The sequence below is a fragment of the Indicator indicator genome, chromosome 26, assembly GCF_027791375.1.
Source record: "Indicator indicator isolate 239-I01 chromosome 26, UM_Iind_1.1, whole genome shotgun sequence".
Classification (NCBI taxonomy): Eukaryota; Metazoa; Chordata; class Aves; order Piciformes; family Indicatoridae; genus Indicator; species Indicator indicator.
The window spans coordinates 15096173-15114088 of NC_072035.1; the positions used below are offsets into that span (position 1 = coordinate 15096173).

Genomic DNA, 17916 nt, shown 5'->3' on the forward strand with positions numbered 1-17916 from the left:
CAAGGTCAGCTGGGCTGTCCTGCTGTGCAGTAGGGCTGGGCAGTCACCAAAACCCTCAGCAAATGTTGTGGTTTAAGCTTTCCCGGAGTTGAAAAACCCAAATGGAACAGATTTAAGTTTGCCTCCCCTCTCCCTTTTTTTTTTTTCCTGGTAGGGAAAAGCAAATTAGGCAGGAGAAAAGAGAGGTGACATTAGGAAAAAAACAGTCTGGAATTGATTTGGAAGTAAAAAGGTTGAGTTTAACAAAATATAAAAGGCATTTGAGTAAAAGGAAAGTTACAAAGCTTTAAGGAAAAAGAAAAATATATAGAAAGCCAGGCACAGCTGGCAAAGGGTTCTCTGGATGCAAACGCAGATTCTTCTTAGATGCAGTCTGTAGCAACATGGAACAGGCCCCACCACCTGGTTACAGCAACAGCAGCAGGAGGTCTGTCAGGCAGGCGAGGGCAGGAGAAGAGAGAGAGGCAGGAAGTGGCTCCCCCTGAAAAGGCTTTGGGGGCAAGAAGTGAGTGGAATAGACTTTGACTCCCCCACCCTGGGAGGGGGCACCAAGTCTCTTTGCCCTCCTGGGTCAGGTTTCTTTGTCCACCTGGGCGCTAGGTTCTTTTTTAGGCCACACAGCCCCCCTCCCCCCAGCTGCGTGTAACCTGGCAGAGCAAGGTTACTTCACAGGCAATGTTAGCCACTGCTGAAGGAACTTTCTCAGGCTTGCCCAGCAGCTAAATCTCCAGGTCTCCTAAAGACCAAGGGTGGTTCTGATGGGTGGGAAAGGAGATTTCAAAGCTGGGGTTGTGAGGAAGAAGTATTGAGAAGAGGCTGCCAGTCCAGCACTGCATCAAGGACTAAGACCCAGCCATGTTCAGGAGAACGGAGGGCAAGGTCTCATGTGAGGGCTATACTGGCATCAATGCAGCATCAGGCCTGGCTCAGCATGCTCCAGGCAGTGTCCATGGAAGGTCCACCCACCTCTTCCACTGTCCCCTGCCTCCATCAGCAGGGGGGGGTGTTGCTGACACGCTGTATTAGTTTGGGTTAAATTAACGAGGTGGGAATTATAAAATATAGTTATTTTATTTTCCCAAAACCCCCACCCCAAAACTCTGTACAAAACTGATGAAATTATTTACAGGTTCTATTCGGTTGTGAATTCTTCCAGGATGCTTAATGGCAATTTTGACACAATTTAGAGAGTTCAGAGACTGGAAAAGCTCTGACACAAATAGCTTCACCCACTGAGAAACCAAAGGCCAACCAATAACCCTTAGGATGATATGATCAGGCCAGGTTTACTCACAAGCATTAGAGTAGGAATTTGGAGATAGTCCCTAGCTTGCTCTCTCTGCTGACAGGCTCCAGAAATTGTTGGTTTGTAATCGAGTTTGAGGCTCAGGCTTTATCCCAGGGCTCTGGACTAGACACTGGACAGGGCAAGGCAGGACACTCGAGACGACAAGGCTTGAAGTGAGGCAAGGCTTCAGCAGATGCAAGCAAGGCTTCAGCAAGCAACAAGAAAGCAGATCTGAGCAAGGCAGAGCTGAGCAAGGTAGATCTGAGCAAGGCCCCTAAGCTACCTAGCCACTTGTATAGATACAAAATGCCAGAGGTGCCTTGGGCCAATGGGCACTGAAGCTAACATGGAGCCACCCAATGGGAAGCCTCCTGCCAGGCTATGACCATCAAAGGCAGAGGCCAGGACCTGGTCTCTGGGGAAGCTTTTGTGCTCTGACCCCAGCTGGCATCTTTCATTGCTAGGGGAGAAACTGTGACCCCTGCAGCACCCCACCAGTGAGGCTTTCTTGGTTGAGGTCTGGGACTCCACACATGAGCTCTCAAGTCTCCCCAGTTTGACCAGGGAAGAATGGACATGCCCATCAGGCTGCCTGATGGCCTCCTGGAGGGGGCCAGCATGCCCCAAGGTAGATGTTTGCTTGATTTAGGCTTTTTTTCCCCAGGATCAAAGGATGTTAGGGGTTGGAAGGGACCTCAGGAAATTGAGTCACATCCAGCTGGAGGCCAGTCACTAGTGGTGTCCTCCAGGGATCAGTTCTGGGCCCCATCCTGTTCAATATCTTTATTGATGATCTGGATGAGGGGATTGAGTCAGTCATCAGTAAATTCGCAGATAACACCAAGTTGGGAGCAGGAGTTGATCTGTTGGAGGGTAGGAGGGCTCTGCAGAGGGATCTTGCCAGGCTGGACAGATGGGCAGAGTCCAACAGGATGGCATTCAACAAGTCCAAGTGCCAGGTGCTGCACTTTGGCTACAACAACCCCATGCAGAGCTACAGGCTGGGGACAGAGTGGCTGGAGAGCAGCCAGGCAGAAAGGGACCTGGGGGTGCTGGGGGACAGGAGGCTGAACAGGAGCCAGCAGTGTGCCCAGGTGGCCAAGAAGGCCAATGGCATCCTGGCCTGCATCAGCAATAGTGTGGCCAGCAGGAGCAGGGAAGTCATTCTGCCCTGGACTCAGCTCTGCTCAGGCCACACCTTGAGTGCTGTGTCCAGTTCTGGGCTCCTCAGTTTAAGAAGGACATTGAGATGCTGGAAGGTGTCCAGAGAAGGGCAACAAAGCTGGGAAGGGGTCTGGAGCACAGCCCTGTGAGGAGAGGCTGAGAGAGCTGGGACTGTTTAGCCTGGAGAAGAGGAGGCTCAGGGCAGACCTCATTGCTGTCTACAACTCCCTGAAGGGAGGTTGTGGCCAGGTGGGGGTTGGGCTCTTCTCCCAGGCAAGCAGCAGCAGAACAAGAGGACACAGTCTCAAGCTGTGCCAGGGGAAGTTTAGGCTGCAGGTGAGGAGAAAGTTCCTCCCAGAAAGCCTAATTGGCCATGGAATGTGCTGCCCAAGGAGGTGGTGGAGTCACCATCCCTGGAGGTGTTCAAGAGAGGATTGGATGTGGCACTTGGTGACATGGTTTAGTGGTCATGATGTCTTGGGTGATAGATTGGACTTTGATGATCCTTGAGGTCTTTTCCAACCTGTGATTCTGTGAGTGCAACCCCCCTGCACCAGAGCAGGACCATAGAATCCAGCACAGGTCACATAGGAATGCATCCAGAGGGGGCTTGAAAGTCTCCACAGAAGGAGACTCCACAACCTCTCTGGGCAGCCTGTTCCAGTGCTCTGGGAGCCTCCCAGGGAAGAAGTTCCTCCTCCTGTTGAGGTGGAACCTCCTGTGCTGCACTTTCTCTCCATTGCCCCTTGTCCTATCCCAGGGTGCAAGTGAGCAGAGGCTGGCCCCATCCCTTCCTTCCTGACATCCAGCCCTCAAATATTTACAGACAATTATTAGATCTCCTCTCAGTCTTCTCGAGACTAAGCAGCCCCAGGGCTCTCAGCCTCTCCTCACAGGGCACTGCTCCAGTCCCTCAAGCATCCTGGGAGCCTCTCTTGGACTCTCTGCAGCAGATCCCTGTCCCTCTTGAGCTGGGGAGCCCAGAACTGGATGCAATATTCCAGGTGAGGTCTCAGCAGGGCAGAGCAGAGGGGGAGGAGAAGCTCCCTGGCTCTGCTGGCCACACTCCTCTGAATGCCCCCCAGGATGCCATTGGCCTCTTGGCCACCAGGGCACATTGCTGACCCATGCAGAACTTGGTACCCCCCAGCACTCCCAGGTCCTTCTCCATAGGGCTGCTCTCCAGCAGATCCCCTCCTAACCTGGAGTAGTTTCTTCTTCCTTCCCAGATGCAGGAATTCTGCACTTCTCCTTGTTGGTCCTCATTAGGTTCCTCTCTGCCCAGCTCTCAGCCTGTCCAGTCGTGTGTCTGTGTGTGTGTGTCTGTGTGTGTTTGAAAACAAGCAAATAAAACCCTCTCAAAGAGATTGATGCCAAATCCTCTGTGCTGAAGCAGAGAGCCAACTTCTCGGCTGTGTGAAGCAGGGAGGTCTCTCTGCCCTCCATGTGTGGCTGTACCCCCCAACCACCCACTGAGTGCATAGAGGGGAAAGAGCAAGAAGCCTCCCCTGAGCAGGGCAGTGTCAGGGTCTGCGTGGCTACTTGTGGCCATCTGAGCTTGTGCAAGGTGTGCAGGCATTTTGCAGCACTCCTCAGGAGTACTTCTGTCAGCTGAAGGAAAGGCCAGGGCTGATGTCACACTCCACATAGGGTCCACCCTTCTGCCTGCTGCAACCACCCCCACCTGCAAGCTCCTTGCCTTGGGAAGGGCCAGCTGGTGGGGGTGTTACAGTTTGAATTAGATTTCCCTCCTTCCTCCAATAACTTATTCTTTTGGAGATCTGCCTCAAAGAGCTGAATCAAAGGGAGGAGGGAGGGCGTCCTGTGTTGTTGTTAAATTGTGTGTATATGTACATGTATATAAAATACCACAGTATATGAGAGGTTGGAAGGGACCTCCAGAGATCATCAGGTCCAAGCCCCCTGCCAGAGCAGGATCACTCAGGGGAGTCTGCACAGGAATGCATCCAGGTGGGGTTGGAAAGTCTCCAGAGGAGACTCCACAACCCCCCTGGGCAGCCTGTTCCAGGGCTCTGTCACCCTCACTGCAAAGAAGTTTCTCCTCATGTTGAGCTGAAATCTTCTACGTTCTAGTTTGAAGCCATTGTTCCTTGGCTTATCACTGTGAACCACCAAAAAGAGCCTGGCCCCCTCCTCCTGACCCCCACCCCTCAAATATTGATAGACATGGATCAGATCCCCTCTCAGTCTTCTCCACACTAAACAGCCCCAGGGCTCTCAGGCTCTCTTCACAGGGGAGATGCTCAAGTCCCCTAAGCATCCTCCTGGCTCTCTGTTGGATTCTCTCCAGCAGGTCTCTGTCTCTCTTCAACTGGGGAGCCCCAAACTGGACACAGGATTGCAGCTGTGGTCTCAGCAGGGCAGAGCAGAGAGGGAGAAGAACTTCCCTAGCCCTGCTGGACACCTTTCTTGATACACCCCAGGATCCCATTGGCTCTCTTGGCCACAAGAGCACATTGTTGTTCCATGCAGAACTTGCTGTCCACCAGAACTCCAAGGTCTTTCTCTGTGGAGCTGCTTTCCAGCAGGGCAGCTCCTAACCTGTAGTGGTGCCTGCTGTTATTTCTCCCCATATATATATGTGTGTGTGTGAATATACTCTGTGCATGTTTATTGTCCTTTTGTACTGTTCTGTTTCCTTTCATTGGTGAAAACAATTCCATCCTGACTTCCAAATCCTGAGTGTGGTGCGATTTGCTCTCTCTCAGTGGTAGATGTACTGAAAGAGTAAGTTATTGGCACGGAGGAAGGGATGATCTGATTCAGCCCATAACAGGGGGTTTAGGAGCAAGAGGCTCAGCCCCTCCACATTTACAGCTGCCTATTCCCTTCCTCCTCCTCCTCTTCTTCCTCATCCTCAGGGGCAGCTGGCCTGGTCTGTGCAGAGACACTGCGGCAAGAGGGCTTCTCAGACAGGATTGTGATGTGCACCATGGACAGACACCTGCCCTATGACAGGCCCAAGCTCAGCAAGGTTTGTAGCCTATGGCATGTTCCTCCCCAGATCCAGCACTTGCCCTAGGACCTTTCCTCCTGTTCCTCATGGCAGCAGCAGGAGATTTTTCTTCCTCCTTATTTGTCCTGTCTCTGTTTGCCCCTGGAATTTTTTTTCCCCTTCTTTCAGTTTGTTGAAGTAGGGAAACACAAAAGAGTTGTCCAAGCTCTGAGCTGAGAGCTTCTCCAGCACAGAAACAGAGGCATGCTTCAGAAGTCCAGCAAGAGCTGTCTTGGCCATCTTGGACCTGCATTCACACACACACACACACACAGATTCACACACAGTGCATTGGGTTGAAAGGGACCTTCCAAGGGCATCCTGGCCAACCTCCCTGCAGGCAGCAGGGACACCTCCAGCTAGAGCAGGCTGCACAGGGACACAGCAAGGCTGAGCTTGGATGTCTCCAGGGATGGGGCCTCAAGCACAGCCCTGGGCAGCCTGTTCCAGTGTCTCCCCAGCCTCACTGTGCACAACTTCTTCCTCATGTCCAACCTAAATCTGCCCTGCTCCAGGTCCGAACCATTGCCCCTCATCCTATCCCCACAGGCCCTTCTGAGCAGTCCCTCCCCAGCCTTCCTGGAGGTGCCCTGAAGATTTAGAAATGCAGCTCTGAGGGCTCCCTGGAGCCTTCTCTTCTCCAGCCTGCATAGCCCCGATTGAGACTTGCTGTGTCCCTGTGCATCCTACTCTAGCTGAAGCTGTCCCAGCTGCCTGCAGGGGGGTTGGACAAGATGCTCTTGGAGGGTCCCTTCCAACCCAATGCAATCTCTGACTCTGTGAATCAAGAGCTTCACCATCTGTGGTTGAGGCCCTGTGGCGGTTTGAGCTCTGACTGGAGTTCAGGAGCCCAAATGATAATAGATTGAGATTCCTCTCCCGCCCCTCTCCCTTTCTCCCAGCAAGGTGGAGAGAGAGGAAAAGGGAAAAAAAAAAAGGGTAGGGGAGAGAGGAAGTAAATTCATCAAAGAAATAGTCTGAAGTCGGTTTGGAAATAAGAGAAGTAAATTTTCTTTTTTTTTTTACAAAAGGGAAAAAAAAATGTGTGTGTATATATATATATATCAGTAACAGGGGGGGTTCACAGAGGTGAGGGATAAGGGTAAGTGGGAAAATATACAAACCCAAGCCTGGATGGCCTTGTGTTCCCTTGGATGTCAGTGGATTCAGTTGGGAGAAAGGAGGCCCCAGCCAGGTGGTCAGTGCAGGGGGCAGTGGCAGCAGCAGGGATCTTTACCAGCAGACGAGGCAGGAAAGAGAGCAAGCAGTGAGATGTCTGCCCTGTGATAGGCTTGTGGACAGGAAGGGGGAGTGGAAGAGACCACTTTGGAGTCAGGGGACCCCCTTCTCCCAGCAGGGGAGGGGCCAAGTCCCCCCCGGATTAAGTTTCTTTTGTCCACCTGGGGGCTGGGTTCCTTCAGCCCCATCCAGGATGGGTGTAACCCAGCACAAGTCCCAATCCCTGCAGACATCCCACATCAGCCTTGCTGTGTCCCTGTGCAGCCTGCTCTAGCTGGAAGTGTCCCTGCTGCCTGCAGGGGGCTTGGCCAAGATGCCCTTGGAGGGTCCCTTCCATCACTGCTTCAGCTTCTGAGGGACCTCCTGCTGCAGAACTTGGGTGCTTTTGAAGGTGTGGACCTTGGTGTGCTGGTTCTGATGTCCTTTGACTCCTTCAGCTCCCCTTTTCCCTGGCAACTGCTTGTTTTCCAAATAAGGATGCTTTCCTTTTGCTGCAATGAGCTTGTGTGGGTGTCATCAGGACCTGCAGCTAGAGCTGCTTTGAGGACCTTTGGAAGAACTCCCTGGGTGCTGCCTTAGCCGCTGCCATGCCGAGCAGCAGGGGAGGAACCAGAGCCCAGTGCAGCATCTTGTGATGAGGTTTATTGGATCAGGCTTTAATTCCAGCTCCTGGAGACAAACTCTGTCCCACAAGGACTTAGTTGAAGCTGCTGCTGACTGGTGTTGGTGGTGGACATTTCTCCACCCAGCAGCTGACAGCAGGTCAGCTTCTTTTTGCAGTCAATGGATTCCCACCCGGAACAGATCGCCCTGCGCCCCAAGGAGTTCTTCTGCAGCTATGACATTGAAGTCCTGACTGAAATGCAGGTAAGGAGAGTCCTGTGTGCACCTGCAGGCCCTCTGCTGCAAGTGCTGGGACACAGAGGCCGTGCTTAGGAAGTGTGGCAGCTGTCCCCTGCTCTTGGTTCCCTGAGTGCCATGGCAGAAACCTTGGGTGTCCCCCTCCCTGGTTTATGCCCCAGAGCAGAGGTTGCCTGTAGGTTTTCAAAGCCACTGCTGCTGCAGTTTCCTCCACTGGTAGGAAGGACTCTGTGCACACTGCTCGGTGACCATCACTTCTTGCCTGCCTTTTGCAAGCATCCTCCCTTGGATCTGCAGTGACCAGCTGGCCTCTGACTAGGAGGCTGTGCAGACAGCCATGGCTAAAACATCTCTCTCTGCTATTTTATTTATAGAATCAATCACAGAATTGTTTGGGTTGGAAAAGGCCTCTAAAATCATCCAGTCCAAACAGCAACCCAACACCACCATGGCCACCAAACCATGACCCCAAGTGCCATGGCCACATGCTTCTTGAATACCTCCAGGCATGGGGACTCTACCACCTCCCAGGGCAGCCTCTTCCAATCCCTGACCACTCTTGCAGAAAAGAAATTTTTCCTCCTCTCCAACCTCAACCTCCCCTGGCACAATTCCATGCCATTTGCTCTCCTTCTATCACCTGAGATTAGGCAGAAGAGACCAACACCCACCTGGCTCCAGCCTCCTTTCAGGGAGCTCTAGAGAGCAATGAGGTCTCCTCTCAGACTCCTCTTAGAATTATAGAAACAGTCAGGGTTGGAAGGGACCACAAGGATCATCTAGTTCTAAACCCCCTGCCAAGGGCAGGGACACCTCACACTAGAGCAGGCTGGCCAGAGCCTCATCCAGCCTGGCTGCAAACACCTCCAGGGATGGGACCTCAACCACCTCCCTGGACAACCCATTCCAGGCTCTCACCACTCTCATGGGGAAGAACTTCTTCCTCACATCCAGCCTGAATCTCCCCACTTCCAGCTTTCTTCCATTCCCCCTGGTCCTGTCACTCCCTGACACCCTCAAAAGTCCCTCCCCAGCTTTCTTGTAGCCCCCTTCAGATATTGAAAAGCTACAAGAAGGTCACCTTGGAGCCTTCTCTTCTCCAGACTGAACAGCCCCAACTCTCTCAGTCTTTCCTCATAGGAGAGGAGCTCCAGCCCTCTGCTCATCCTCATGGCCCTTCTCTGGACACCTTCCAGCACCTCCAGATCCCTCTTGTAATAGGGGCTCCAGAACTGGACACAGTACTCCAGGTGGGGTCTCAGCAGAGCTGAGCAGAGGGGGAGAATCCCCTCCCTTGCCCTGCTGGCCACACTTCTCTTGATGCAGCCCAGGCTCTGCTTGGCTCTCTGGGCTGCAAGTGCACACTGACAGCTCCTGTTGAGCTTCTCATCCCCCAGCACCCCCAAGTCCCTCTCCTCAGGGCTGCTCTCCAGCCAGTCCCTGCCCAGCCTGGATTTGTGCTTGGGATTGCCTGGACCCAGCTGCAGGACCTTGCCCTTGGTCTTGTTGAAGCTCCTGAGGTTGTCCTGGGCTCACCTCTCCAGCCTGTCCAGGTCCCTCTGGATGGATCCCTTCCCTCCAGCCTGTCTGCTGCACCACACAGCTTGGTGCCATCAGCAAACTTGCTGAGGGTGCACTCAATGCCACTGCCCATGGCACTGACAAAGATGTTGAACAAGCCTGGTCCCAGGACTGAGCCCTGAGGGACTCCACTTGTCCCTGGCCTGCACTGGGACATGGAGCCATTGACAGCCACTCTTTGGGTGTGACCATCAAGCCAGTTCTTTATCCATCTTGTGGTCCACCCATCCAAGCCATGTGTCACCAGTTTGGAGACCAGGCTGTGGTGTGGGACAGTGTGGAAGGCTTTGCTCAGGTCCAGGTCAATGCCATCAGTTGCTCTCCCCTCATCTATTAAGGTTGTGACCTGTTCTTAGAAGGCCACCAGGTTTGTCAGGCAGGATTTGCCCTTGGGAACCCCATGCTGACTGTACCCAATCACCTCTTGACTATTCTTCTGTCTCAGTAGTGCCTGCAGGAGAATCTGCTCCATGATCTTAGCAGGCACAGAGGTGAGACTGCCTGGCCTGCAGTTCCCTGGTTCTTCCTTCTTCCCCTTTCTGAAAATGGGAGTAATGGGAGTTTGCCCTTTTCCAGTCAGTGGGGACTTCCCCAGACTGCCAGGACTTTTGGAATATAATAGAGAGAGGTTGAGCAACCTCCTCTGCCAGTTCTCTCAGTACCCCTGGGTGTATCCCATCAGGTCCCATGGACTTGAACACTTTCAGGTTCTTCAGGTGATCACCAACCTGCTCTTCACTTATGATGGGCTGTTCTTCCTTCTGCTTCTTGCCATTAGCTTCCATGACTATTCCAGGAGTGTGGCTGGAGGCCCTTGCAGTGAAGACTGAGGTAAAGAAGTCCTTGAGAACCTCAGCCTTTTCCAGGTCCCTTGTGACCATTTCACTGTTTCCTTTCTGAGGGGCCCACACCTTCCCTAGGCTTCTTTTGACCATTAATATACCTGTAGAAATTCTTCGTGTTCCCTTTGAGCTGCCTGGCTAGATTCAATTCAAGCTGTGCTTTGGCTTTCCCAAGCAGGTCTCTTGCTGCTGGGGCAGCTTCCTTATATCCCCCCATTCCAGCTGTCCTTTCCTCCACTCCTTGTAGAGTATCCTTTTAAGTGACTGAACACCCCCAGCTCCCTCAGCTGCTCCTTCCCAATCCTGTTCTCCAGGCCCTTCCCCAGCTTTGTTGCCCTTCTCTGGCAAAAAGCCCTCCCTGCTCCAGCCCCTCAATGTCCTTCTTGGAGTGAGGGTTCCAAAACTGATGCCAATGCTCAAGGAGATCTTCAAGGATTTCCTAGTACATATGATAGGTGGAGCAGTACATAGAGGGTGGCTACCAGGAGGATGGAGACTCCCTTTGTACAAGGAGTCCCATGGGAAAGGCAAGGGGTGATGGGGACAAGTTACTGCTGGGGAGATTCCCATTGGACTGCAGAAGAAAATGTTTGCCCATGAGCACAGTTGGACACTGGGATCATCTCCCAAGGGAAGCAGTGGAATCCCCTACACTGGGAAGATTGAAGGCTCAGCTCACCTGAGTGCTGGGCCAGCTCATTCCAGTTCCACCATCACCTGGAAGGGTTGGACCAGATGATTCTTGGGGCCCCTTCCAAGCTGGCATCCTGTGATTTGGGAAAAGGCAACCAGGCATATTTGAGGTCTTGGCTGGCAAAGCTGTGGGTGGGAAGCCAGGGGATGGAAACCCAGCAGATGAAAGTTGGTTGGTCTTGGAGCTCAGTGAATGTCTAGGGTGGGTTTTTTTCCCTCATCCCTTAACTTCATCTAGGAATGATTTCAGGTTGCTGCTGTGGACATCAAGAACAAGACAGCTGTGTTCAAGGATGGATTTAAGATGGAATACAACAAGCTGCTGATAGCCACTGGAAACACGTAAGCCATGGGCATCCACTGGGAAGACCAAGGGAAGCTGTTTGGTCTGAGAAAGGGAAGGAGCTGTGACTGGGAGTGAGGGACTGGGTGTGGTGGTTGGACTGGGCACTGGATTTGTTTGCCAGAGTGCTTGCAGGAAAGGTGAGGAAGGTTTCTTGGATAGGTCTGTCTACATCTGTCTGTGTCTGTACATCTACATCTAGATTTATATCCAGGCATCCCTGCATGGTGGGGGGTTGGAAGGGACCTCTGGAGATCACCCAGTACAACCCCCCTGGCTAAAGCAGGGGCACCCACAGCAGCTTGCCCAGCATCACAATGGCCAGATGGGGTGGAAGCTCTAGAGAGACCTCCAGGAAGGCTGGGGAGGGACTGTTCAGAAGGGGCTGTGGGGATAGGATGAGGGGCAGTGGTTTGGACCTGGAGCAGGGCAGATTGAGGTTGGACATGAGGAGGAAGTTGTGCACAGTGAGGCTGGGGAGACACTGGAACAGGCTGCCCAGGGCTGTGCTTGAGGCCCCATCCCTGGAGACATCCAAGCTCAGCCTTGCTGTGTCCCTGTGCAGCCTGCTCTAGCTGGAGGTGTCCCTGCTGCCTGCAGGGGGGTTGGACAGGATGCCCTTGGACAGGATGCCCTTGGAGGGTCTCTTCTAGCCCAGTGCCAGCTGTGAAGCTGTGAAATGTGGCACCCTGGCTCTCTTGTGCTGCTTCACACCAAGGCACAAAACAAAGCAGATGAAATGCAGCTCCTGCTGAATTGATCACCTGGGGAAGAAATGCTGGAGACCAGCCAGGGCAGGGACTTGTGTTGCACCCTGATGGGCCACCAACAGCTGCAGCATCTCCCAAGTCCTAGAGACTGCTGCTGGGCTGTGCAGTACTGCAGCCATGATGCCACCTCAGCAGCCACCTGGTGAGGTTCAGAAGAGGATGAAGCCTTTAGGCAACACTTTCCAAACCCTTAAGCACAAGCTCCAGGTACTCTGGGTTGATGTTTTGATGGTTCCTAAACGATTCAGGTGACCTGTAACCCATTTCCAGGTGTCAGCTGGCTCTGCAGAGGCCAGCTACTTAAAAATCTCTAGGCTGCAGTCAGTGTGTGGGGAGGCTGGGCTGGAGCTGCCACAGCATCAGCAGCGTGGCCTCAGAGCAGCTCCTGGAGCCTGCATCTGCAGGGCATCATGAAACTTTTACTACCTGGCTCCAGAAGGTCTGCTGGAGCACAGAGTCAGCTTGCTGTGCCTCATGAGGCTTCTGCAAATTCCATAGCATGCCAGCAGTTAAGCACCAGCACAGTATAGCAGCACAGTGCTCTACAGGAAGCTCAGCCCAACCCAGGATGGGGACCTTGAGCATTTCCTGCACCACCTAGGTCTGTGGTCATGCTCTGACCAGTGTGCACCAGCATTGGGATTTTCCCCATGCTACCTCTCCAGCACAGAGAAAGGTGGAAAAAGGAAAGGCTGAGACGCTGCTGGAGCCCAAGGAAAGAATTCTGCAGTCCCTCTTGCCACCATGGCCCAGCTGGCCAAGAAGCCCAACAGCATCCTGGCTTGGATCAGCAATAGTGGCCAGCAGGAGTAAGACAGGGATGGTGCCTCTGTGCTGGGCACTGATGAGGCCAAATCTCAAATCCTGGGTTCAGTTTTGAGCTTCTTACTCCAAGAAGGACATTGAGGGGCTGGAGCAGGTCCAGAGAAGAGCAACAAAGCTGGGGAAGGGTCTGGAGAACAGGGCTGGGGAGGAGCAGCTGAGGGAGCTGGGGATGTTAAGCCTGGAGAAGAGGAGGCTGAGAGGAGACCTCATTGCTCTCTACAACTGCCTCAAAGGAGGTTAGAGCCAGGTGGGGATTGGTCTGTTCTCCCAATGAACAAATGATAGGACATCAGCAAAAGGCCTTAAAGGGAAGGTTTAGGTTGGACATGAGGAATCATTTCTTCCCCAAAAGGGTTGTCCAGGCCTGGCCCAGGCTGCCCAGGGCAGTGGTGGAGTCCCCATCCCTGGAGGTTTTTTTTCCTTTTCAAAGCCCCAGAGATGCGGTGCTGAGGGCCACGGTTTAGTGGTGCCCTGGCAGCACTGGGTTCAGGATTGGGCTTTAGTGATCTGAAAGGTCTTTTCCAACCCAAAGGATTGTGTGGTTCCATGCAGAGCAGCTGCATCACTGCCACTCTGTGCTTTCCAGGCCCAAAGCTCTCAGCTGCAAAGGCAAGGAGGTGGAGAATGTCTTCAACATCCGGACACCCGAAGACGCCAACCGTGTGGTGAAGTTGGCCACCAGCAAGAACGTGGTGATTGTGGGGGCATCCTTCCTGGGTGAGTGCCTGCTGGGTGAGTGCCCTGCAGCTGGGTCAGGGCAATCCCAAGCACTGATATAGGTTGGGAAGGGACTGGCTTAAGAGCAGCCTTGAAGAAAAGGACTGGCTAGAAAGCAGCCCTGAGGAGAGGAACTTGGGGGTGCTGGGGGACGAGAAGCTCAACAGGAGCTGTCAGTGAGCACTTGCAGCCCAGAGAGCCAAGCAGAGCCTGGGCTGCAGCAGGAGAAGTGTGGCCAGCAGGGCAAGGGAGGGGATTCTCCCCCTCTGCTCAGCTCTGCTGAGACCCCATCTGGAGTACTGCGTCCAGTGCTGGAGCCTCTATTACAAGAGGGATCTGGACATGCTGGAAGGTGTCCAGAGAAGGGCCACCAGGATGAGCAGAGGGCTGGAGCTCCTCTCCTATGAGGACAGACTGAAAGGGTTGGGGCTGTTCAGTCTGGAGAAGAGAAGGCTCCAAGGTGACCTTCTTGTGGCCTTGCAGGAGCTGAAGGAGGCTACAAGAAAGCTGGGGAGGGACTTTTTAGGCTATCAGGTAGTGATAGGACTGAGGGGAATGGAAGAAAGCTGGAAGTGAGGAGATTCAGGCTGGACGTGAGGAAGAAGTTCTTCCCCATGAGAATGGTGAGAGCCTGGAATGGGTTGTCCAGGGAGGTGGTTGAGGTCCCATCCCTGGAGGTGTTTGCAGCCAGGCTGGATGAGGCTCTGGCCAGCCTGCTGTAGTGTGAGGTGTCCCTGGCCATGGCAGGGGGTTTAGAACTAGATGATCCTTGTGGTCCCTTCCAACCCTGACTGATTCTATGATTCTATGACTTAGGGGTGCTGGGGGAGGAGAAGCTCAACGTGAGCCTGCAGTGAGCACTTGCAGCCCAGAGAGCCAAGCAGAGCCTGGGCTGCAGCAGGAGAAGTGTGGCCAGCAGGGCCAGGGAGGGGATTCTCCCCCTCTGCTCCACTCTGCTGAGACCACACCTGGAGTACTGCATCCAGTGCTGGAGCCTCTGTTCCACCTCTGGAGTTGCTGGAAGGTGTCCAGAGAAGGGCCATGAGGATGAGCAGAGGGCTGGAGCTGCTCTCCTATGAGGACAGACTGAAGGAGTTGGGTCTGTTCAGTGTGGAGAAGAGAAGGCTCTGAGGTGACCTTCTTGTGGCCTTCCAGTATCTGAAGGAGGCTACAAGAAAGCTGGGGAGGGACTTTTGAGGGTGTCAGGGAGTGACAGGACCAGGGGGAATGGAGAAAAACTAGAAGTGGGGAGATTCAGATTGGATGTTAGGAAGAAGTTTTACACCATGAGGGTGGTGAGACACGAGTACAGGGGCAGGATCACTGACCTGATGTAGTCCCTTGTGGGATCCCCCAGATCTCCCCACAGAACAGTTCCAACACCCCCTTCCCCCTAGGCAGGAAAAAAAAGGCTGCTCCTCCACTGCGGCCGGTGCTGGTGATGCAGTATGGCGCCAGGGCGGCGGGGACCTGCAGCCTCTTGGCCCTGCTTCTGTTCCCCAGGGATGGAGGTGGCTGCCTACCTCGCAGAGAGGGCTCACTCCGTGTCCGTGGTGGAGCTGGAGGAAGTCCCCTTCAAGAAGTTCTTTGGGGAGAGAGTTGGCCGTTCTGTGATGAAGGTGACCTCGCGTTCCTCTCTTTGGGGGGTGGGGCTGGGGACAGGGCAGGCTCTGTTCCTTTCATTTATTGCACCAATGAGTTTGTTACCAGAGCTGGGATGGTGGCAGTCAGCAGGAGGAAAGAATGGGCTGTAGCTTCCCTCTTGTGGTCCATCTGCTGTAGGGCACCTTGGGGACAGAGGTGGTGCCAAATCCCGGGGACCTTGCAAGGGTTGAGGAGTAGCCGGGAGGGTGGGCAGGGCAGTAAAAGGGGGCACAAGGAACATGGGTGACTTGGGGTCCTGATCTCTTCTGCTCTGTCCCATGTCCACCCCCCTTTCCAGATGTTTGAGAGCAACAGGGTGAAGTTCTACATGCAGACAGAGGTGTCAGAGCTGCGGGAGCAGGAGGGCAAGGTAGGGTATGGGCAGGGGCATTGCCACAGCATCCTCTCCACTTTCCCTTCACCACTGGGCTTTTGCCCTCTTCTCTTTCCAAGCCCCTCCCACCCACCCTCTTTCCCCCAGTTCCTATCCCTGGGTGTAGCCCCCAGGAGCAAAGGTGCTCCAACATGGGAGGAGTGTGGTGGTTTCACCACTCCTGTGCTCCTCCTGCTGCCAGTGTAAGGAGCTGCGGTCTCCTTGCACAGCAGAGTTGAAGCTGCTGCTGCTAAGGGGTGGTTGTGTGGGGGCCCTAAACCTCCCCTGATGCTCCCCTGTGTCTCCTGCAGCTGAAGGAGGTGGTGCTGAAGAGTGGCAAGGTCCTGCGTGCTGATGTCTGCGTCGTTGGCGTGGGTAAGGGGGCAGAGCCTGCAGGCTGCTGCCGGAGAAACTGGAGGCAAAGTGGCATTGATGAGGCCCCAGGGGTGGTGCTGGTGGTGCTGTGCCAGCCCTGTTCAGCTGCCACACCTGAAGCAAAGCTGAAAGGTGCCCAAAGAAGGATGATCAGAGGGCTGGAGTAGCTCTCATTTGGAGAGGAGAAGGCTCTGAGGTGACCTTCTTGTGGCCTTGCAGTATCTGAAGGGGGCTACAAGAAAGCTGGGGAGGGACTTTTTAGGGGGTCAGGGAGTGATAGGACCAGGGGGAATGGAGCAAAACCAGAAGTGGGTAGATTCAGATGTTGGGAAGAAATTTTTCCCCATGAGGGTGGTGAGACACTGGCACAGGTTGCCCAGGGAGGTGGTGGAAGCCTCATCCCTGGAGGTTTTTGCAGCCAGGCTGGATGTGGCTGTGAGCAACCTGCTGTGGTGTGAGGTGTCCCTGCCCATGGCAGGGGGGTTGGAACTGGATGAGCCTTGGGGTCCCTTCCAACCCTAACAATTCTATGATTCCATGAAAGCTGAAAAAGGCTTTTCTAGAGCCTCCAGCCCAAAATGCAACTGAAAATGTGGTTGGAAGCTGGCAATGGCTGCTGGAAAAGCACCCATTCAGGCCAGGCTTATCTACTCTGGGTGATGGTTTTTTTACAGACTCCCCAAACTGAAACTTTTTTCCCCTTTGTTTTTCTTTTCACTGACACTGCCCTGGAAGAGAGGATTTTTCTCCTTTACAGTTGGGGGGGAGGGGGGAGAGAAATCCCTTTTCTCTCTCTGTAACCTTTCCCCAGTGATTACAGGCCAGTAAAAAAAAGTGCCAGCCCAAGGTTAATTCTGCTTCTGTTGAGTTCTTGACTGCTCTGGTCTCTGAAGGCTGGAGGGGGAAAAAAAAAGCAGAGAAGGAAAATCCAAGCTGAAGAAAATGTTGAGGGCTGGCTGGAGTCCTGAGGGCTCCTGGGGCCTCCTGTTGGTTGTTTTTTTTTTTTCCCTAAATGCTTGTAAAAGACAAATGGATCAAAAATTATCTCCAAATGTGAGGAGAAGGTGACAGGCAGGTTGCAGTGGTGCTCTGATAGCTTGGAGAGCAGTAGGGACCCCAGGGGTGTGGAGGGTCTGGTGGTGCTGGGGAGTCTGTAGGTGCTTGCTCCCTGCTGCTCCTGGAGCAGCCTGGGGACAAATGAGTTGTCTGGGCAAGGGGACATCTGTCAGCCTTGGAGGCAGCCCCACAGGGCTTCTGTGTCCAGCCCCTGCCTTCTCCCACAGGTGCAGTGCCAGCAACCAGCTTTCTCAAGCAGAGTGGCATCAACATCGACTCCAAAGGCTTCATTGTGGTCAACAAGGTGAGCCTGGGGAGCACCTCCTGCCAGGGGGAAGAGCAGGAGAGAGAAGCTGAGGGATCCCACCTCTGCTGATCAATATCTAATGGGTGAGGGGGGTAGGAGGATGGGGACAGAACTCTTGTCAGTGGTGCCCAGGGACAGGACAGGACACATCTGGCACAAACTGGAAGCCAGGAGGTTCCATCTGAAGAGGAGAAGAAACTTGTTTGGTGTGAGGGTGCTGGAGGCCTGGAGCAGGCTGTCCAGAGAGGTTGTGGAGTCTCCTTCCTCTGGAGAGCTTCCAGACCCCCTCTTGGCCATTGTGATGCTGGGCAAGCTGGGTGTGCCCTTGCTTTAGCAGGGGTATTGGACTGGATGATCTCCAGGGGTCCCTTCCAACCCCACCATGCTGGGATTCTGTGATTCTGCTGTCCTCTGAGACGAGCTTTCCTGGGGCTTCAAGCTGCTGCCTCAGGGTCATTTCATCCACCAAGATACAGAGATGCTGGGCCCTTCATGCTAAGATTATTTGAGACTTTCCCAGCAAGGGAGGGGTTTGCAAATCCCTGCCCTGGATACTGTGGCTTGGATCTGGCTCTGAGATGTCCTGGGAGAAAAGAAATTGAGAAAGATCCATCTTTTCAAGGACCCCAAAGGGCCTCATCTCTCCTCCCTCCTACCAGTGCCTCCCATGGGAGTGGTGATGGTGCTGACGGGGTCATGAGCAAGGCTTGTGTCCAGGGGGCTGGGACTCCCTGCCACCCCTGCATTTATTGCTCATATGTGACATGAGTCGGGCTCTGTTTGCAAATGCCATCTTCTCAGAGGCTCCAGGACACCAGTCAA

The 17916-nt window shown here is 53.8% G+C and overlaps 1 protein-coding gene across 3 annotated transcripts in view; it reads left to right on the top strand.

The window, feature by feature from the left end:
- The window catches only part of AIFM3 (apoptosis inducing factor mitochondria associated 3), a 42266-nt gene that overhangs the window by 17129 nt on the left and 7221 nt on the right, over positions 1-17916 (top strand). For all 3 annotated transcript variants that reach the window (XM_054392669.1, XM_054392668.1, XM_054392670.1), the window contains 8 exons: positions 5335-5447; positions 7488-7574; positions 10935-11026; positions 13209-13339; positions 14843-14958; positions 15282-15353; positions 15668-15731; positions 17015-17091. In XM_054392669.1, the coding sequence (XP_054248644.1) occupies positions 5335-5447; positions 7488-7574; positions 10935-11026; positions 13209-13339; positions 14843-14958; positions 15282-15353; positions 15668-15731; positions 17015-17091 (752 nt within the window). The remainder of the gene's footprint in view (positions 1-5334; positions 5448-7487; positions 7575-10934; positions 11027-13208; positions 13340-14842; positions 14959-15281; positions 15354-15667; positions 15732-17014; positions 17092-17916) is intronic.